We start from the raw sequence: 22391 nt of genomic DNA on the forward strand, positions 1-22391 counted from the left end.
TATTCACACTAATTTTGACAAAAACTGGGTCAAAACATTATCACATACCTCACCAAAACCACCAAAGTACTCCCTTATTTTCTCTTCAGGTGTATCTGGAGAAAGGCCACCAACAAAAATTTTTTTAACAGGCTCTTTTGTTTTCATGGCTTTGGCCCTCTTAGGATCAATCACCTTCCCATTCAATTTATGTTCTTTCTGATCCATGACCTAAGGGAATTGAAGTTTTTCATTTTAAGTATGTATCTTAATTGAAGTTCAGATTATTAACTTACTTAATAATTGCAAATACAGCTAATGCCAGGTATATGCTGACTTTCTTATAACTGAACTGTCAAATTGTGGTGATGTGACATCAGCTAATAAAGAACAGTGTTCAAACCTAAGTGTCAATAAGAATGGGGACAGGAGACACAAATCTAATCAATTACTAGAAAACCATCTCACCTTTAACTGTCACCAACATAAACATGACTGCTACTTCCCCTTAGCTCAAGAAATTCCAAAATCTATACTTCTGCGAACTTGTTACAGATCATCCTTTTAATAAGGTGTCTTTAGGTCTCAGTATTTTTAAAGTTAATTTTTTTTTCAAGTACAGCCTGGCATATAGAAGATATTCAGTAAACAATTAAAGAGTACTCTTCATAAAATGTACTGGTTAAGAACTATAGCTCTTCCTTCATTTATTGCAAAAGGGGAAATCATGAGCAGGCAAATTAGTGTATCAAACTATCCACATCTTATATTATTAACTGATCAGAACACATAACACACTACCTTATCTACACTCTCCGACTCTTTAAATAGCACAAAGCCAAAACCCCTTGATCGCCCTGTGATAGGATCTAACTTCAGAGTGCAGTCTACAACTTCACCAAATTTGGAGAAGTAGTCCTTCAGATCTTTCTTTGTAGTGTCCCAGCTAAGGCCTCCTATAAACATTTTCCTGTAAAGACAAAAAGTAGTATTAAAATGCTAAAAACAGATAAACAAACTTTGCCTTAAGTATCCATAACAATAATACCTTTTCCAAACTGCACCAATTTACTGGGCAGTTTAATGATGTCACTCTTCCTATATTACCATGTTTCAAGAACACCCCATTCCAGTTTTGTCAAGTTTTGCTTATTACTGCTGCATCTGCGTAACTATAAAATAGTGAGGAAGCAGCAAATTCTTTTTGACTTGCCAAAATGATAAACATAACCCTGAAGTAAAAATACTACACGTTTAAGTCTTAAGTTACAAGTTATCAGTAACAGCAAAACACGAATTTTAGCTTCAAATTTCTGTTCCAAATCTTCATTAAACTTGTAAAAGGGCTATGCAGTCCCCACTGATCACAGCAACCAGCATGACTATGCTGAAGCTTTCTTTTTAATGGTTCTCTCATTAACAAAACTCTTAGCGCATAAAATGGAATTCTAAGTCTCACAATTAAGTTGTAAGCTAAGTTTTTTGATGTGCTAAGAGTCCTTAATAAAGACAAAATTAAACAACTTAGCAAAAATTACCCATTGAAGCATAATCCACTAATTAACTTCTATGATTTATTTACAGTAGAACCTCAGTTAACCAGCAATAAAATATTTAAACCTTGAAGATGCTAAAAGTGACAGGTGGTAAGTGGAAACCACCAGAACACTTTAAGACCAAATATATATACTCAAAAAAAAAAAAGAAAAAAAAAACCTCAGGTGAAGTATTATTTTTACTACAGCAAAATGCTATAAAGCTCAGACTTGGCAGCTCTCTGATTGCTTTTACATCTGCCCCCTTTGCTATCCCTTAGCCTGCCCCGAAGAGCTTACACACACCTCCTACCCTTTAAAGAGACAGGACTGGAGATTTTTATTTTAAGGGTAAACTGTCAGAATTTGTTATGTGAAGGCTAACAATTTTACGGGAATAAAATCACACTTGCTCAATGATTTCTCATCTTTGTAACTGGGGTAGGGATGGGGATGTGGTACTAATTTTCAGCTCCAGATAGAAATTAAAGCAGGAAACATCTCCATCTTGTGGGCTTTTAGGATAGTGCCACTAAATCCAATTCTTCAAACAAGAGGCCAATTGTGTCCCTAGAATGAGATCTCGTTCTGCTTCTCCCCTAAAGATGCCAGATTAACTGAGGTGTTACTGAGCTTACTATTTTACCACAGACTTGTTTTTAGTTCTAAAGACAAAATTAACTTACAATGCCAAAGAAGTCTTACTTTCAGTATATACTGTGCTTCCCATTTCAGGTTAAGTTTTCAATTAGTACATGTACTGTAATGTAAAGCTGGGTTATTTATATGCTTAACTTTCAGGACTTCCTCTAATAAAATCTCCATGCTTGAAGTAACCCTTATTAACCCTTTTTTATAATCAAATGAACATAAAACACCCATAAAGTTGTATAGGTAGTTTTTAATGTTTATTGCCAATTTCATGGGAAAAAGTTCTTCTCAATTACCTTTTCTTTCATTCAAATAATGCACCTTCTAAAATCCAATCCTTGACACTTAAATATATGCCTTAAGAACACTTTACTTTTATAACCTAAAGATCCAGAGCACTTCCTTCATAGATGAAGGTTCATTAGCAACATTTACCCTTTCAAGGTAAGAAGGACACTGCTGTATTTTTGAAGATGAGAAAGAACTATAAAGCAATGACCTCTTGCTCAGGTATCCATGGCAATTCTAGAACAGAAACAACTTCAATTAAGTTGAAATTTAACTACTGAATTACCACCTTCTGTGATTACAAAAAATTTTCCATCAATAATTTAACAGTTGGAAATTATTTCAGCCTGAAGAGAATACAGTAACAAAAGCCTTGTTTTAAAAAAGCTGAAGTTGAAAGGCAAGAATATTCTGCCTGATCAGTTCCCTTAGATACTAAGACAGAATTAGTTTTGATTTTATTTAACCAAGGCAAAGTTTATACTGTGTTAAGTGTCCTTGATTTAAATTATTTAAAAAACAATTACAAAGAAATAAATTATAAGCCATGAATGAGGCATGTCCTATTATTAGTCACAAGCCCCAAATGTTTTTTTAAAAAGACAGTTTTCTTAAATACTAGATAAGCACACTAACGCTTCAACTGGCCCAATAAAGAACTCTCTATAAGAAACTTCCCACCTTTAATACAGTCATTAGTACAGAAGTTGTTAAATGTGCCTACTACCTTAAAGCTAAAAGGTCATCTTTGCTGCTTTTCCTAACAATCAAATCCCCTTTGGACAGAGTATTAAAAAGTCTGGTCAACTATAATTTATACGTATTTCACAGAATCATTACTGTTTCTCAAAAAACTAGAGCAAAATACATAGTAAAACTTCAGCTATCCAGCACCTTTAGAGAATGAGCCAAATATTCCACCTTTTTTAAAAAACACTGCCTGCCTTCCAATCTCTCCCCAGTTGTTTTTTAACATTCAATTATTTGGGATGAATTTTTTTTTCTACAACACATCACACACTTCTGCCTTCTTAAATACAGTAATCATGATTTAAACACTGTATGGGTCATTCACCACTAATTTGTATTAAGCAACTGTGGCATGCCCAAAGGCTCTTCTGAAATGAGATAACTATTAATACACTAAGTGCATCTCATTTCTTAGTTCTTTTAACAAGTTTTATTTTTCATTTTTGCTAGGTTAATCACTGGTTGCTGTTAAATCCACCCCACCCCTTCCATTCTGTACTGTGGGTAGCCGGTACTTGAACTTGGGCAAATTTTGTGTAAAGTTAAGAAGGGTAAAACAACCTCTGAGCAAGAGCCTAAGTGGCTCTTTGAGACAAATGCCACTGCCATTGTGGCAGCCCAAGAGTGCTATAGCTTTAGCTGCTCTAACAAGGAAGGCTGCTGCGCAACTGAAAGCCAGACAGGTAAATCCTACAATGAACACAAACTGTTCCAAATCATTCCATCCTTACAAAAAGGAACATGTTGAATCCATCAAATCTTTATTCAGTAGACACACCAAGATATAATGGTAGAGAGTACAGTAAGAAAAGGCCTGTTATCTTAATTTTTGGATAAATAGCCTCTCAGAACACTAGCATTTTACATGCTCTTTCTCAAATTATGAGATGGCATAAGATACACTTAATTTTCTTTTATATTACTGTATTTTGCTTCAAGTACAGTACCTATTGTCCATCCATATTACCTCTGCTGCCTTGAATACCAAAAGTGAATTTCAAGTTGCTGTCACTCCTGCAGAGATGTGCAAACACTTACAATGAGGTAGAAACAGAACTTCAGAAAATCCTAAGCAGCCAAGTTAAAACTATGTCACAAGACTTGTTCAAGTAGCAACAAAAATGGGCCCCTAATCCTGCAATGCAAGTTTAAAATTTCATCCTTAGTTTTAAGTGAATCAACAATCCTAATGAAAACACAGGACTTCATCTACAGTGTTTTACTGATAGTTTAACTTCTTAATCCTACTAAGCTTTTTAGCACCCCAGAGGCAATATGGTATTCAATTTAAAACACCTACTCAACAATTGAAATCTCCTTGCTTTTACAGATATTAATATTACACCATATTATAGTATTAAACGATACACATAAAATTATACAACTCGGTGCAGATGACTTTCCAAATGCTATGCAATGTCATTTAGGAATTTAGACTGTTTAGTGGGACATTCTCTTCTCAAGTAAGTAAATTTAGAGGCAATAAGCCAAACCACCTGAGTGTAAATCCTACCTCCACCATGTATTAACTCTATGACCCTCAGGAAAACAAAAACCCAAGATCATCACCATATCTGTAAATGAGAGGACGAAGAGCCTATTTCATGAATCTTCAGTAAGGATTAAATGAGTAAACACAGGGGTGCCTGGGGGCTCAGTCCATAGAGCATGAGACTCCTGAAATCAGAATTGAGTTCAAGCCCCACGTTGGGCATAGACCTTACTTTAAAAAAATAATAAAAAAAATAAAGGAGCAAATACACTTAAAAAGGCACAGAACATACTCTGAAATATCCCAAGTGCTCAATAAAAAATTATTTAGAAGGGGTAGAGCACAATTTAATATAATTTAATCAAGCAATGTTTTCATTTACCTATCACCTTAATTTTTTAAAATCTGCATGGGCTATATGAAGTCATCAACATTAAGAGGAAAAAGCCAGAATGAAGTCTTATATAAATAGATCCAAAGATTATTTTCAATACTATAGACTTACCTAAAATGTTTAAATATCCCATGTAAAAAACACAGACTAGAAATTAGATTGCCTAAAAAACTCTTAAATAAAATGTAGTTAAAAAACCATCTCAGTTACTTGTCTGTACTCCACGTAAATACCAGTATTTAGTAAGGAATTTCAAAATATAAAAATACATATGGAGCAGTGCTGGCTGATGAAAATATTGATTTAATACTGTTTTTCACACCCAAAAAAACTTATTCTCTGTATCATTGGGATCACTAGGTTTAACACTCCAAAAGTCGGTATTTTTTTTTTTTTTTAAGATTTATCTAACAGATAGACATAGCGAGAGAGGGAACACAAGCAGGGGGGAGTGGGAGAAGGAGAAGAAGGCTCCCCGCCGAGCAGGGAGCCCAATGTGGGGCTCGATCCCAGGACCCTGGGATCATGACCTGAGCTGAAGGCAGACGTTTAACCGACTGAGCCACCCAGGCGCCCCAATAGTATTTTATTTAAAGATACTTCTAAGGCTTTACTGTTTACCTTATTCAAGGTAAAATGATAAACACCATTTACACTCCCTCCCAATTTTGAAATAGGGCCAAAAAAAATATTCTGTAACTTTCAAACACTTCCTGACAACTCATGATTTTCCATATGTGGTTTCATAACAAGTTCTGACAGTTTAAAAAACAGAACAGAAGTCAATCTGATATATATTTCAGTACATAACATGACTGGCCAATCACTGTCACCTTTCAGAGTAACAGTCAAGCATACCACTAATTCGTTTTAAATTTTCAGTATTTTATCATTAAAATTACTCCTTTAAAATCCTAAAATGACAAAATGTAAGGAAAATCCCACCAACATACATAAAATCAGCATTTTTCCTTAGAAAGTATAGATTATTTATTGGGATTTTTTTTGGTGCAAAAAGGTAGTTTTATTAAAGCACGGGACAGGACCTGTGGGCAGAAAGAGCTGCCAGAAAGTATAGAATCTGTTTAAAGTTAACTACCTATAATGGGGGGCAGGGGTTACTGTTTACAACTGGACAGTATCACATGGTAGGGTAATCATTTTAGAATCTGTATAAAAAATACTTCTGGAAATAGACTGACAAACTTTTAACAAGTCAGTAAGATTAACTCCTCTAGCCTGGCTTATTAAATCTCATTACTACTTCATACTTTAGAATGAACCTAAATGACTAAAAACGATGATTAGGTTAAAAACGTAACTAATAAAGATGACAGGTTTTAAGTAAACTTTACATGTTTAACCCAAAAATCTCCTTTTCCTTTCATTCCAAGGCAAGAATGACTTCCTGTATTTTCACTTTTAAAATAAACTCTCAATCAACTTTACAAGGTTAACTCCCATCTACCTGAAGGTTAAGGAATGGGGTTTCCTTAACCTAGAGGTTAAGATTCTGGTTAACTGAGATTACTACACACTCACAATTCTGTAGTTTTCTATTGGAAATCAATTTAGATATGAACACTAAACTCAGAAAATGGTTTTTACCTTTCTTGATTAAGTTTTAGACTCTTGCAATGCTTTAAAATCACATTGCTTTTTAACAATAAAAAGGAAAAATTATGGAAGATTGATTCCATGACACTGCCTATTGGTTGCTTTCTCAGTATATTTGCTGATACTTTTTCATCTTTCTTTCTTACAAGACTAAAGGGAGAGAGGGAAAACTTCCTAGTAGTAATTTGAACTGTGTGGTAGTTTCAAGTCTAGAATAAGCAGGAGTTTACAGGACATGACCCAATACTTAGAAAACTATCACCCTGATTACTGGCCAAACACTACCAGCAATACGAGTCTCCCCACCCCCAAATAATCTTAAATGTCTAGAGCTCCAATATACAATTTAATACTCCAGAAACTAAAACATGCTTACCTTTACTCCACAGGAGTAAATCACTGGCAGTATCAACTATTAAGGCACTGGATAAACACACACAAGCTATGAAAGCAGGCTATGTAGTCAATCTTCCTGTGGTGAGCATTGTTTCCAACACATAAATCAGCAAACCAAGTAACAGACGTGTTATATTACCTGAGACCACACTGTTGGAAGTGAAGTAACAGAAACAGATCCCACGCTTCCAGCATCCAGTTCAGTGCCCTATCTACTAAAACGTTGAAGCAGAACTAAAGTCAAATAAATCTTGGACTAATAGAAGTTATGTTTCACTCCATTTGTCAATCTGCACACACACTTGAGGTGCACAGCTTTAAGTGGAACAGGAAAAAGGTTATTATTCTATTCCTTTTTAAATGCTTTCAAGCATAGCATGTATCACTTGAAGACTACAACTAACCATCCTCCATACTGGCCACAAATCACATACCCCAATAGTAGATTCAAAACTTTCTTAAATTAGAGCAGCCTTACAAAGGACAGAATACCCAGGCAATATTAAAAATACACATTAAATATACTTAGGTTATAGAAGTCACAGGACTTGGAGGAAAAAACCCAGGCTAAGGCCAAGTAGATTTATCTCAAAAGGCAGCACTGAGAAAAACCACAATGATTTTCTCCAATTACAAACCCTAAAGGTCAGGTGATTTAGTATCTTCCATAATTTGAAATGAAAAGAATTTAATACTCCTCCCTCCCTTATAGGTTCATCATCTTGAGACTCTGGAGCATCAATTTCTGCAATTTTAACACCAGAAACTTGTTAAAGGTTCCAAAGAACACTAAAATTCAGACCATCTACTCAAGGTCTCAACTTTACAGTAAACCCAACTTTACTGAATTAAAAATCAGTAAATTAGGTATGAGGCTGCTCTAGAAGTAACTGTTTTATAAAGCAACTTCAGAATGCCCCAAAAGCACTAGGGTATAGATTATAATCTCAAATATTTAAAACAAAAACATGTGTATGCCCATTTCTTAAAAATTAAGAGAGCAGTCAACCCACAGCAAAATTAATTCACAAAATTCCCAAGCAGGAAGAAATCACACGAGATTATACACTAACGGTTACAGGTCTAGATCTACTGCCCTGTTATTAGACAAGTAGTCCTGTACTTTGGCTGATAAATGAACTGAACTATTTTGCATCCTGCCCAATCCAATGCAGGCAAGTCAATGTACCTACCTTATAAAACTATCTGAAAGCTAACACAGTATTATAGTTTTCCACTCCTCTTGATATTTAAAAAACTCTCCTCCAGGTAGCTTTGCTAAATGCCATGTATATTTTGCCCCACATGAGGTAACTTTAAATTACCTACCCTAAAAGAACTGTAGCCCTGTAAAGAACATGAACCCACACAAAAAATGGGAAATTCCAGTGCAGTTGCTTACAAGTAAAAACCCGGGATGTTAAAGTTGAAAGGATTAAAATGAGATGATCTCAGGAAGTATTTTATTATGGAAATGAACAGATTATTCCAAAGGTCTGAATTGTGGAAACATCCACAGAGATATGTAACAGGCATGCCCTCCTAAGAATAGCTGTTTATTCTTATATTCAACATAAAAAAAAAACTTTTGAGTGCGCAACAAACTCATTTTTAAAATTTTAAGGAACATACTGTAATAACTTTATTCTCAAGTTAAAATTGTAAAAAGGAATGCACACAGAAATGTTTAAGAAACTCAATTTGGATGATTTTATATCTAGTAAAGCCAGTCTTATCCTCATTCCTGAGACTATTACGAAACTGCTGCACAATCTTTCTCAAACTGGGAGTCAGAGAAAGGAACAGATAGAGTGACAAGTGCACACAACAAAAAGAAAAACAAGAGTATCTGTAACAGGACGAGGCTGGGTGATTAAGCAGTAATTTTATAAAGTCAAATATTACGCCTTAAAAACAAACATTATTTGTTTTAATGTAAACCTGCTTAACTTAAAATGAACCTCAGTTAAATCCTATTTTCAGAAAATGAAAATAGTTCATAATCTAAAATGTTCACTATATATATTTAATTGTCCACTCTTCCTAAGAGGTCATTCAAAAAACTTATAAGCTTACATTATTGGGTAGCAGGGCAAAAATAATTCTTACAAAAATCATTAACAGTGATTTCAAACGTAAGTTTATGGTCCTTTCTAATCACTGAAAATGACTGCTTACATAAGATTTGAAACATGTAATAGAGCAAAAAAGTCAGGTATAGTGACAGTTTAATCTTATTTAGTTTGCCACGATTAGCTGGCAGTGAAAATGAAACTATCAGTGCCAAATGGACTAATTTTCATCAAAAACATTTTATTCCACATGTCAAACTCTGACCCCAGTCTTCTTTTTACTTTTCCCTTTTGCCTATTTCCAGTCTGCTTTATCTGCAATATAAAACCGGACAGATTTCAATGGATGAGAATACAGTATTAAGTAAAGGTCGTGTAAAATTTAAATGCTATCCCAATTGGGCTCTTAAAATAGAATGTAGTTTGTATAGCTAAGTCAACTTTCTACAAATTACTGGCCCTCTAAACTCCAGTGGTGGTGGACAAACTCCTGGAAAACTCAAAATAAAATCAATCCTAAAAGCAGAAAGATTGACATTTAGGGGAAGGGGAAGGATAAAAACAATAATCTACCATCCATCCATGGAGAAGTCATGCAATTTCAGAGACATGTGAACCAACCGTAATTAACATTTCAAGCAAATCACACTGAAAATAAAAAACCTCGTAAGAGCTGTAGCGAAAAGCCCCATCAGCCCACCTCTGAATAGTACATATCCAATTGTTAATAAAGTTCTACTTACAAATATGGCTGGAGATAAAATACATTTTTGCATAATACATATACACAACACTACTTTAAAAATTGTTTTACTTTTCACGTATCCAGAATATTTCAGTATAGCATGCAAGACATTTCTAACACACAAGATTTTATATCAAATAACCTTCATATTTAACATTAAACTTAGAATTCCAACAAAAATATTTGTCTTAACAAAAAGAAATCAAATTTGAAATTATGGTAATATTATTTCTTGTTCAAATGTATCAATATTGCTAATTATATTGTTATTTTAAGTAACCAAACCACAATTACATGCATTAGCACAAACCAAAAAACATGTAATGGCATTAATTTTGCCCAAAGATCACACACGATGCCTAAAAAGATTTTATATCCCAGGCACAAGATATCCTACTGTACTATGTCTAGAATTTCCTGGGGATCAATGGGCAACTAATCAATACACAGCCTCTGCATGTTATGACTATTGAAACCTTTATAATACAGAAATAAAATTTAAAAGTTTTACCATTCTTCCCGCTGTGCCGTCGCTGCTTCAGAGTGTCGTGGGGAGGAGTTTGAATGGCTAGGGAATTAACAACCGGTACAGCAACCAATCAAAATTCTAGTTTTAGTTTTTGACATTGTTAGGGCTAAAAACTTTAATTCATTTACACTTCAGTTCAACAGTAGGTAACTATAAGGATAGCAGCTTTGTGATTTGAAAAATCAGGGCTAAAGCCTGCCCCAAACAGCAAGTTATACAATTAATCATTTTGGTGCCTCTGTCCAAAGAACAGAATTCAGGAAATAAAAACCAAAATGTTAAAGGCTTAAGTTTCCAAATATTTAACTTATTCCTTTCTTAAACTATATGTAATTCAAAATTAAGTAAATTTAGTTTCCCATCCCACCTCCAATTCTCCCAAAACCAGCACAATCAGCCTGACCTGTCTGCCTGGGCTAAGATTAAACTCGACATTCTGAAGTGCTTCTCTTTCCCACCCTCCAAATCTTGTGCTCTTTCCCAATAAAGGAAATCATGTTTGCAAATACTGGACTAAAGTGACATTTTATTGCTTTCATTTTCCACACCTTTCTCGTTATAGTGAAATAAAAATCACACACACATCCCCCCATAACAAAAGGGAAGAGATGCGTTAGCCCACGATCAGCGGTCAATAACGGGAGTAAGAAAACCTAACCAAGAGCCCCGATTTAGTCCCTCCTGGTAACTCCTGTATTATGCGCCCGCTCCCAAATGCTGCATTCTAATGTATCAAATGCAGCTTAAATAATATATACAACTTATTCCAACTGGAGGGAACAAGTCAGTACTTTAAAACCTGCAAAAAACAAAAATCATGCCATGGCACAATAAAGGATTTGTTCATTTTATGAAAGAAGGCTGGTAGGCCTCCTTTAACAGTGGGTAAGAGAGCGGGAAGGAGAAATCAAGAGAGACCAAAAAAGGATACTGCGCATGGGGGTGGTGTAAAAAAAATGAAAACTGCACATAAAAAGTAAGGTTACAATCTGTATGAACAGTTGAGGAACCCAATAGGTGAGGGCGCGAAAAGGGTGCGCGGTTAGAATAACTCCGCGGGTGGGGGAAGGGCAGCCAACAAGCTGGAGGTAGACACAGCTCCACAGTCAAGTGCAGGCCCCGCCGACAAGGAACTTAACGAAAGCCCATGGAGCAAAACGAACGTACCAACAAGAGATTCAGGGAATATCACCAGGCCCAGTATGTTCCGTAGGCTGAAAAGTAGGGCCTAAGTACGCAAACCGTTGTTCGATAGTGTATTATGTTAAAAAGAGATTGAGACCAAACTTATCCGAAATACAAAACACATTCGGCCTGAAGCCGAGGGGGGAGGAGCAGAGTGGGGAGCTTACAGGTTCCCCAAAGCATGTGCTTATAAAGAATCACACCGTCTCGGGATGCTAAAGTGGACGCACCAAATAAACCTTAGTTGTCCCAGCATAAAACCTTCTGTGTCTATCTTTATGCCTGGAACTTTAATAAAACGAGGAAGGGAGGAGACAGCGGAACAAGAAAAAAGTACCCCTAGACAGGCGGGAAAAAATCCTGGCGGCTAAGTCGGTGGGAGGAGACCCAAGGCGAGGGAGGGAAGGAGGGCGGGCCAGGGAGCAGCATGGTGACGGCTAAAGGTGGAAACGTGTGTGATGGGGGAGGGGGCGATAAGCAGACAGGGGGAGAAGGAAATGAAAGCCCAGCATAGAAAAGGGGAAAACTGTGCAAGGAGACTGCACGGGGGCCTGGAGGGCGGGCAGAGAGCGGGAACGAGGCCTAATGGCGGGGGATAGGGAGGGGGAGGGGGAACTAGTTGGGCCTGACTATCCCGGGTCGCCCCTTACTCACCCTTCATCCTCCTCGTTCTTACTGGCATCGATCTTCGCCCCTTCCGACTCGGCGGTGCCCCCTTCGGTGCCTCCAGCCGCGGTTCCGCCCCCGGTCCCGGCTCCACTTCCCGCCGCCGCCGCTGCCCCCTGCGCCGCCGCCACCATGGCTCCCTCCTGCTCGCCCGCCGAGCCGCCTACTGCCGCCGTTGTCGCCGCCGCCGCCCCGTCCCCGCCGAACTGCTCCTCCGACATAGTGCTACTGCCTCCGCCGCCGCCGAGACTACACCCGCCGCTGCCGCGAAACGAAACTAGCAGCAAAGTAATCCCCGCCGCTGCCGCGCGCCCACTCTACCGCGCGAAGCACACAAGACAGAGAAGGCGCGCGCGGCTGCAAAGGCTCCTGTGCCTCTCCCTGGCCTGCCCCCCTCGCCTCCCACAGTCGCGTAGCGCGCACTCCCGCTCTCTCCAGCTGCACTAAAAAAGAATAAGCAGCAGCGGCAGCCGCTCTTGCCTCCTCCTCGCTTTAATGGCGCCGCCGCGGACCACCTAAAATGGCCGACGGAAGAACGGCGCGTCCCGGTCACGTGACGCGAGAGCGCGCCCTTTGCGCCTCCCCGCCCCCTCTACCGCTAGCTTTTTTCCTCTTCCTCCTTGGTCCCGCCCTCTCGTTCCCTTTTATACCTTCCTCTCACGCGCGGCGGCGCACAGCTTGGGGCCTTTAAAAGGAACCGGAAATTGCGTTCGATAAGACGGCCGCGCGGGGACCATCGAGAACAAGGAACGCTGTTTCGAAGACACAGCTAGAGGGGCCCCTTCCTTCGCCCCCGCCCTTCCGAGGGTTCCTGGAGTCGGCCCGCCCACCCGGCAGCCGCCGGCGGGAGCCCGGGAGTTGGGCTGGGGTGTGGTAGCACCTCCCAGAAGGCGACTGTGCCCGGTGCGCGGGCGGCGTAGGGGTGGGGGATGGGAGGCGCACAGCCAGCGGCTCCTTCCGTCTAGTAGTGCCCAACCTGGGAAAGGAGGCTACCCTGGGGTGGTAGCCGCGTGACACTGGTTCTGTCCACCGCGGCACCTGGAGACGCCAGGCTCGCGGTCAGCCGAGCGGTGCGCGTGCACGGACTGCCGCAACTCCTTCGACCGCGGTAGTCGCCGCGACCGGGTGACATTGAGGTTTTCGCAGCTGCCGTCGCCAGAGTTCCCGACCCCAGGCCGGCAGGCTGAGGCTACTGACTTTTAGGGCTTTTTTTTTTCTTTTAAATTTGCTTTCCAAGTAAGAGTTTTGCTTGCCTGCTTTTTTCCTGAAAATTTTCGTCAGAAGAAGCAGGTAACTGGCGTATTTTAAAGATCAGGGGTTGTTTTGCTTTGCCTGATTCCTTTGAAGATCTTAAAACCTACCACAGTTCCTTGAAAATACTGAATTGGGCAATGTGTTAGGTCAACAAGAGGTTCTTTTAATTTCATGTTCTTTAGTCTTGATATTAAGTAGAATATATACATGCTGTAAATCATCTTTACAAGGTTTCTGAGCTTGTTGTGTTTTGGGGTTTGGTTTTTTAAAAGAACCGCTAAGCGTTTCATGCAGGGTAACAGTAAACTTCTTTAATAGACTTATTAAAAATCCCGAATGTCGTGGCTGAAAACTGGCTTATTCCGACTTTGAGATTTGCAGCTTCCTGCAGTACATCTTGAAGAAAGTGAAGTTTTTAGGTACTTCTCTAGTCAACAAGTAATTATTTGCTGGTTTAGTATGTACAGGCTCCGGGGAAACAAAGACTAGTGCAAAATATAGCAAAGAACTCTGAGGAATAAATATTTTTTCACTGTGTAATTAAATATTAATTGGACATTATCAAAAAATCTCAAGATGATTAAAAATGTCTAATTTTTTATTAAGCTAGCAGAATTTGCATTAGAGAATAATTAAAATTCAAGAATACAGATCAGATTCTGAAAATGTCTTAAAATCTTAACCGAGCTCTGGGGAGCCTGGGTGGCTCAGTTGGTTAAGCGTCTGCCTTCTGCTCAGGTCAAGATCCCAGGGTCCTGGGATCAAGCCCTGCATAGGACTCTGCTCAGCGGGGAGCCTGCTTCTCCCTCTCCCTCTGCCTGCTGCTCCCCCTGCTTGTGCTCTTTCTTTCTGTCAAATAAATAAAATCTTTAAAAAGAAAGATCTTAACCGGGCCCTTACACAGGCAATGCCAAGAACGTATCTTAGATCAAGCGGTAGTGACTTCAGGTATGTCTCCACCTGTCAAAACAGTAGCCTAGGAGAAAATGGGTATTGGGATCAAACCAGTATTCCGATTTAGAGGCAACCAGGAGGTCTCGAATATTTTATGTCTTCAAGAGAGCATTCTTGAGGCACCTGGGTGGCTCAGTCCGTTGAGTGTGGGACTCTTGGTTTCCACTCAGGTCACAGTCTCAGGGTCTTGAGATCTACCCCAGTGTAAGGCTCTGGGCTCAGCAGGGAGCCTGCTTGAGATTCACTTCCTCTCCCTCTGCCCCTCCCCGGCCCCCCCGCAAATAAATCTTAAGAGAGTGAGCATTATTTTGCTTTTAAGACGGCTTTAGGGACGCCTGGGTGGCTCAGTCAGTTAAGCGTCTGCCTTCAGCTCAGTTCATGATCTCAGGGTCCTGGGATCAAGTCCCACATCTAACTCTCTGCTCAGCGGGGAGCCTGCTTCTCCCTCTCTGTCTACCCCTCTGCCTACTTGTGCTCGCTCGCTCTCTGTCAAAGAAATAAATAAAATCTTAAAAAAAAAAAAAGAAAAGACAGCTTTAGACATGCCCACCTTTGGGTAATAGGCTTTCCCCAAAGGTTCATTTTAATTCACATGTAGCCCAGTAGCTTCTGGATTTCTTGGAATTTATATTGAAAATTCCAGAAAACCTAGGAATGATTTTAAAGCTAGCACCTTTACTATATTGCTATGTGAGCATGTATAATACCTATCACTTAATATCCTTACTATGGTCCTAATCTCTGCATTCTATGTTCCTACATTGACCCAGCATTCCTCTTAGAACTCACTTAACGTCAACCTTAATTCTTTTCACATTCCTCATCTACCTAGTAAACTTCTATTCATCCTTCGAAAACCCAATCAAATGTTACTACTTCTGTGAAGCCTTCCCAAACTCTCTGAGGCGGATTTAATCAGCCAGTCTCATAGCCTTTTATGCATGCTTCTGTTATTCTTTTTTTTTTAAGATTTTTATTTATTTGGGGGTGGGGAGCACAAGCAGGAGGAGAAGAGGGAGAGGGAGAAGCAGACTCCCTGGTGAGCGGGGAGACTGACACAGGGCTCTATCCCAGGACCCCGAGATCATGACCTGAGCTGAAGTCAGACACTTAACTGGTCCATCCAGGTGCCCCCTTACTTCTGTTATTCTAAATAGCAGTTGTACTAGACCATGAATTCCTTGAGAGCAAAGATAATTTGTTCTGTGTATGCTCTGTACCTCACACAGACACTCAATAATTTCTAATTGAATTATTGAATGGCAAAATACTACATTATTTTCATCTAGCTAGGTTCAGGGCCTTTTAGGAAAATAGGTGTACTTCCAGGGACTTAAAAGTCTTCTCTCCCCACATCCCACTTCATCTCAGGCATAGAAACCACTTGCTGATGCATGAAATTCCTTTAAAAGGAAAAAAAACTTATGCACATTCGTAAGAATGTAGTCTTTAGGGCGCCTGGGTGGCTCAGTTTGTTGAGCGTCTGCCTTCGGCTCAGGTCAAGATCTCAGAGTCCTGGGATCGAGTCAGGCATCTGGCTCCCTGCTGAGCAGGGAGTCTGCTTCTCCCTCTGACCCTCACCCTACTCTCATGCTCTCTCTCACTCTCTCAAATCTTTTTTTAAAAATGTAGTGTTTAAGGGCGCCTGGGTGGCTCAGTTGGTTAAGCGACTGCCTTCGGCTCAGGTCATGATCCTGGAGTCCCTGGATCGAGTCCCGCATCAGGCTCCCTGCTCAGCAGGGAGTCTGCTTCTCCCTCTGACCCTCCTCCCTCTCATGCTCTCTGTCTCTCATTCTCTCTAAAAAAAAAAAAAAAAAAATGTAGTGTTTAAGTGGCTGAGGACTATATTGAAGCCTGGCTCAAACCATTGTAAGGAATCAGTATTTCCTCTCAGTGTCCGTGACATCAAATATTCCATTGCTTCAGGTTCCCAGTGCGTTTCAGATAACACACTGAAATACTGGATCCTCCTTGAATTCCACCTTTGTGAAGCAATAACTGCAGGAAAAAAAGAGTACTTGTAAAACGGCAAACGAGTTTGTTTGAATTTTAAACTGGAATCACTTTTACCCAGAACAAGATGTACGCAAATAAGACTCACAGTTTTAATCTGCTAAATACACTCTACAGATGGGGCAAGCATATCCTATGCTCACATTTTTATGGAACATGCATTCCATTCGGCAACCTAGAATAAACTGTCCAGAAGAAACAGGAAGAACCCATTTCCTATCCAAGGTACGCATACTGTGCCTCTTCTACAACCATGTTAAACAGCCATTTACTCACTTGCAGAACACCCTCAGTAAGATTCAAGCATTTTGTTGAAGAATTAGCTTGTGATTTTAGGTGAAGTAACCAGTTGCCCAAACTGAAAATCCTCTATCACCAGTCGTCGTTGTCAGGAAGCTCGCCCTTCACTTAGAGAAAACAGAGGCCCCACCACGGTGAACTTTCAGATTTCAGCAAATCTATTGTAGAATCTTGAGTTATGCTTAACCACAGAGATGTCAATAGGGTGCCTTTAGACTCAGTTAAAGGAAACCTAGCTCAAGGATTTCAACAATAAGGAAATTTAGTCATCTCACTCCAGGCATACATATCCAACTGCCTACATAATGTCTCCACTTGGATAACCCACAAGTATCTCAACCTTTAGATGGCCAAAACTGAACTCCACCTTCCCTACATATCAACTTCTTTAGTCATCCTCTTCTCAGTAAATGACATCTCCACTCACCCATGTGCTCCTGGCAAAAGTCAGGAAGTCCTTTGTATCACCCTTTCCCAAACCCCTCACATCCAATAAATTACCAACTCCTACTTCCAAAATACATCTTGATTCATCTAAATGCTTCTTAGAACATAAACAGTGGTGTTATTCCTAGTTAGATATATTCACATTCAAGCATGCAACACATGGCACAGGTACATTTCTGGTGCTAGGAATATAACTGACCAAAACAGTAAGGTCTTTGATCTCAAGGAGCTGACATTCTAGTAAGAGAAACAATAGACTAAATATGTGATAGATCGTGATTGGAATAAAAATAATGAGTAAGGTGCTAGAGCTAGAATATGTGCTATTTTAGGTAGGGTAGTCTGAGAAGACTCTTCAAGAAGGTAAGTTTTTGAGTAGAACCCTCAAGGGGTTCTACACATAGCTTAGGGAAGACTTTACACAAAGACTAGAGTGTCCTTGACACTTTCAATGAATGATGGAGGCCAGTGTAGCTGAATAGAGTGAAGGGGAGAAAATGTAATAGATCATACCTGTGAGGTATCCAGTAACAAGTTCACCCAGGGCCTTGTAAGCTGCGGTTAGCATTTTGCTTTTATCTTCTTTTTTAAGATTTTATTTATTTGTCAGAGAGAGAGCACAAGCAGGGGGAGTGGCAGGCAGAGGGAGAAGCAGACTCTCCACTGAGCAGGAATCCCAATACGGGGCTCGATTCCAGGACCCTGGGATCATGACCTGAGCTGAAGGGAGACGCTTAACAGACTGAGCCACCCTGGCGTCCCGCATTTTGCTTTTATTTTAAATGTGAGGAGAAACTATTGGAGGTTTTGAGCCAGGGAAAAACATGACCTGATTTAAACGTTAAGTGGCCAGAATAATCCAGATCATTCTGGATGTTGTATAGACAGTGGACTGAGGGAGGGTATCAGGGAGATGAATTAGAAGGCCGCTGCCATGAGGTCTCTCATGGTTGATGTCTTCTGGCAAGAGAAATCTACAAACAGGGTGTTATTTACATGTGATCATATGACTTTTTTGGGGGGGGGGGATGATGTTTTCAAAAAAGAAAAACACGCTCCAAAATTGTTCAACATCACTTATTGTCAGGGAAATGCAAATCAAAACCACAATGAGATATCACCTCATACCTATCAGAAGGGCTAAAATAAAAAACACAAGAAACAAGTGTTAGTGAGGATGTGGAGAAAAAGGAATCCTTGTGCACTGTTGGTGGGAATGCAAACTGGTGCAGCCCCTGTAGGAAACATTATGGAGTTCCTTAAAAAGTTAAAAATAGAACTACCATATGATTTGGTAATTCCACTACTGAGTATTTACCCAAAGAATATGAAAACACTAATTTGAAAAGATAAATACACCCCTATGTTTATAGCAGCATTATTTTCATTACTTACAATAGCCAAAATATGGAAGCAGCCCAAGTGTCTATCAATTGATAGATGAATGGATAAAGAATATGTGATATATATATATTTTAAATATATTTTTATATATTTTTAATATATATGGAATATTACTCAGCCATAAAAAAGTATGAAAGCTTGTCATTTCCAACAACATGGTTGGAGCTAGAGAGTATAATGCTAAGCAAAATAAGTCAGAGAAAGACAAATACCATATGATTTCACTCATGTGCAATTTAAGAAACAAATGAACAAAGGGGGAAAAAAAGAGACAAACCAAGAAACAGACCCGTAACTATAGAGAACAAAGTGATGGTTACCAGAAGGGAGGTGGGGGGGGGGGGAATTGGTGACATAGATGAAGGGGATTAAGAGTATATTTATTGTGATGAGCACTGAGTAATGTATAGAATTGTTGAATCACTGTATTGTACACCTGAAACTAATAAAACACTGTGTGTTAACTATACTAGATTTAAAATAAAGTTTAAAAAACGAAAGAAAAACATGCTCTAATGATAAGAGATCATTAAAAATAAAATAAGAATTGGATTATTACTGATAACATTCGCAATAAAGAATAAGACCAACATTTTCATTAAATTCAGTATTTTTTTCTTCTTTTTCTCCCCCTTTCTGCAGCTCTGGGATGAAATTTTGGTTAGTTGCTGCAGTTAGGTTTTATCCAGAGCCTTTTCATAATCCTGCCTCAGGCATTGCAATAAGTACAATATTCTTTTCAGTTTATTTTTTTTAATTTTTTGGTAATCTCTACACCCAACATGGGGCCTGAACTCACAACCCTGAGAGGAAGAGTCACATGCTCTTCCGACTAAGCCTACCAGATGCCCCAGTAAGTACAATATTTTGAGTTGAACTGAGTTCTGGCATTTTGGATACTCCAGACTTCTCTCTTTTCCCAGGCACCAAGGCTGAAGCTTGAAGGTTGTTTTAGCTGCTAATTTTATAATTGTCCTACTTAGTTTGTAGAAGTTACAGTTCAAGAGAATACTGAAAAAGAACATAATCAGAAAAATTCAAGTTTTCAGATTAAGGTTCAACTAAGAACTATTGAAAATCTCAAAAAAAAAAAGTTGAAGAACATATCTCTTGTTTGGGGGCTATTTGGGGCGTTATCCTTTGTTGCAGTGGCTCTGAGTTATTTGATATTCCTCATCCCATACAAGCTGCATGAGACTAATTGCTTTCTTACACCAGGGCTGAGAGTTCTCAGGTGCTCAGACTCAGTACAATTGCTCAAAAGTCCCACTTTTTAAAAGTAGTGACACATAGGGCGCCTGGGTGGCTCAGTTGTTAAGCGTCTGCCGTCAGCTCAGGTCATGATCCCAGAGTCCTGGGATCGAGCCTCGCATCAGGCTCCCTGCTTAGCAGGAAGTCTGCTTCTCCCTCTCCTGCTCTCCCTGCTTGTGCTCTCTCTCTCAAATAAATAAATAAATAAAATCTTAAAAAAAAAAAAAGTAGTGACACATAATCAAAAGTCCCTCTGGCCATAAGAGGAGGGGTTTATTCTATTTCACTGGTTCGTGTCCTTGATGTTTTGGCTGCTGTAGTAGACATTTGGGGTTGGAGCTCCCTAACATCGGTTTTCCCTTCTCAAGTCAGCTAATCAGAATGAATCCATCATCCCCATTATCCTTGGTCACATCACTGGTTTGGGAAGGGCATAGGGCCTACGGCATCCAATTATATTGAAGAACTTCCTTTTGACATTTGAGTGAAGAAATACTCTCCTACCCACTGCTCATTCATAATCCAAGTATGTAGCTGAGGGAACTACTGACCTCCATTCTGCAACAAAAAGATGCCTGTAAAGATAGGTATCAAAGAGCAATGAAGAGTTGACAAGGATCGGGGGACTGGATACCAGGTCCTGCTCATGTGCTTTGTGCTGCCAGATCAATTTCCACTGACAGCTATCCCTACCTCTAGACTTAGTTACATGACTCAATAAATTCCCGTTATCATTTAAGTCAGTTTAACTTGCCAGTTTATTTCTCAAAATCAAAAGTATTCTAACTATACTGGATTGTTTGTTGTCAACTTTGCCTTACTACCACCCCCTTGTACTATCTGCATTGCAAAAGAGAAGCTAGGCACGTTTCCCAGAATCCCCTGCCGTTTATGGTTCTGAGTTAGAGTTGGCCAAAGAGAGGTACTCACAGTAGATGGGAAAGGCAGAGAAAAGAAGCTTTCACTCTCAGAAGGTTGTGGCAGCTTCACAGACTTCTCTTCTCCCAGGAGACCTGCAGTTTCTACCTTCTCAGATCTCACCACAAGCTCTTGCTTTGCATTGACAGCAGCAAAACACAATGGCTTCTTAAACTTCTGTGCAAGTTCCTGCCTTGTAGTCAAGGGGGCCATAAATGGCAGCTTCTCCGACTCCTCTACAAGTTCTGGCATCTTGTATTTCTCCATGGATTCTGGTTTCTTCATCTGCTCCAATGCTTCAATCCATCAGTGAATGTTCTCTAATCCTTCACCTGCAGTGCCCAGCCCTTCATGCCTCCAGCTTCTGCTACAGTAAACTAACCCTCGGTTCCTACATTAAATCTCTTTGTTCCAGAATACTTCCAGTGGCTTTGCTCTCCTCACTACAGTCAGTGATTAGTAATAGAAAGGGTTTCCAAGACTTGCAGAACTTTAGGGCTCAGAATTGCCTCTCTGATCCCATTAGATTTAAAGGACTCCATTGCCAATGATAATAGCATTGGTAGCTTACAGCATACAGTGGCAAATGGCTAATTTGTTATCACCTTGGATGACCAAGACATTGCTGCAATAGGATAACGTAGAGGAAATAAAGGGTACAAGGACTGTGGAGTGGTTTGGCTATATCAAATTACACTGGAGAACTTACAGAAAGAAAATGATAAGCTCAAGGTTTGGAATTTCCACTTCAAAGTCTGGGTAAGAAACAAAGTTTCTTACCTGCCTGGGGAAAAAAATAAACCTTACTTGATATAGCCACAGGGTCAACATTTCTGAAACAAACTTAAAAAATCTGATAATGAAAGTGGATGAATTACAAAGCAAATTGAATTAAATTGCATGTTCTCTTATGTTCAAGTTAAGGTATTGGTGGAAAGAGTGGAACTGAAAATTAGGTGGGGACATTTGGACAAATTTCATTGAAGCTGAAGACCTTGAACCCCAAAATTTTGTGGAGCCTTCCTTGCCAGTAAAAAACAGATTCTCTTCTAATGTAGTAAGCAGGATAATCACCCCCAAAGATGACTACATTTGAATCCCCAAAACCTGTGAATGTATTACCTCACATAGCAAAGGGATTGTGCAGATGTGTTTAAGGCTCTTGAGATGGAAAGATTATCCTTGACTATCCGGGAGCGTGCAATGTATTCACAAGGGTCCTTGTAAGAGGGAGGCAGGAGGGTCAAAGAGAGATGTGAAGATGATACATTGCTGGCTTTGGGGATGAAGGAAGGGGCTGGACGGAGTGGGGGGGGGGAGGGCAGCGCGGAGCGGGGCTGTGGAGGAGGCACTCGCCCAGGAATACGTGTGACCTCTAGAGGCTGGAAAAGGCAAGGAAAGAAATTCTCCCCTAAGGTCTCCATAAGGAAAGGAGGCCTGCTGACATCTTAATTTAGCCCAATGAGACCTCCAGACCTGTAAGATAATAAATTTGTGTTGTTTTTAGCCTCTAAATTTGTGGTTAGTTGTTAAGCAGCAATAGGAATCTGG

General features: G+C 39.8%; 1 protein-coding gene across 6 annotated transcripts in view; it reads right to left on the bottom strand.

Moving 5' to 3' along the window:
• HNRNPD (heterogeneous nuclear ribonucleoprotein D) overlaps window positions 1-12829 on the bottom strand; it is a 20551-nt gene extending 7722 nt beyond the window's left edge. For 2 of the 6 annotated variants that reach the window (XM_032400636.1, XM_032400637.1), the window contains exons 1-4: window positions 12288-12829; window positions 10431-10487; window positions 781-949; window positions 49-210 (exon numbers count right to left, since the gene is read on the bottom strand). In XM_032400636.1, coding sequence (XP_032256527.1) covers window positions 49-210; window positions 781-949; window positions 10431-10487; window positions 12288-12520 — 621 coding nt within the window. In that variant the 5' untranslated portion in view covers window positions 12521-12829. The remainder of the gene's footprint in view (window positions 1-48; window positions 211-780; window positions 950-10430; window positions 10488-12287) is intronic. The other 4 variants (XM_032400639.1, XM_032400640.1, XM_032400638.1 and 1 more) reach the window with 3 other exon arrangements.
• Window positions 12830-22391: the final 9562 nt, after the last annotated feature.

Source organism: Phoca vitulina, unplaced genomic scaffold (genome assembly GCF_004348235.1).
Source record: "Phoca vitulina isolate PV1807 unplaced genomic scaffold, GSC_HSeal_1.0 scaffold3, whole genome shotgun sequence".
Lineage (NCBI taxonomy): Eukaryota > Metazoa > Chordata > Mammalia > Carnivora > Phocidae > Phoca > Phoca vitulina.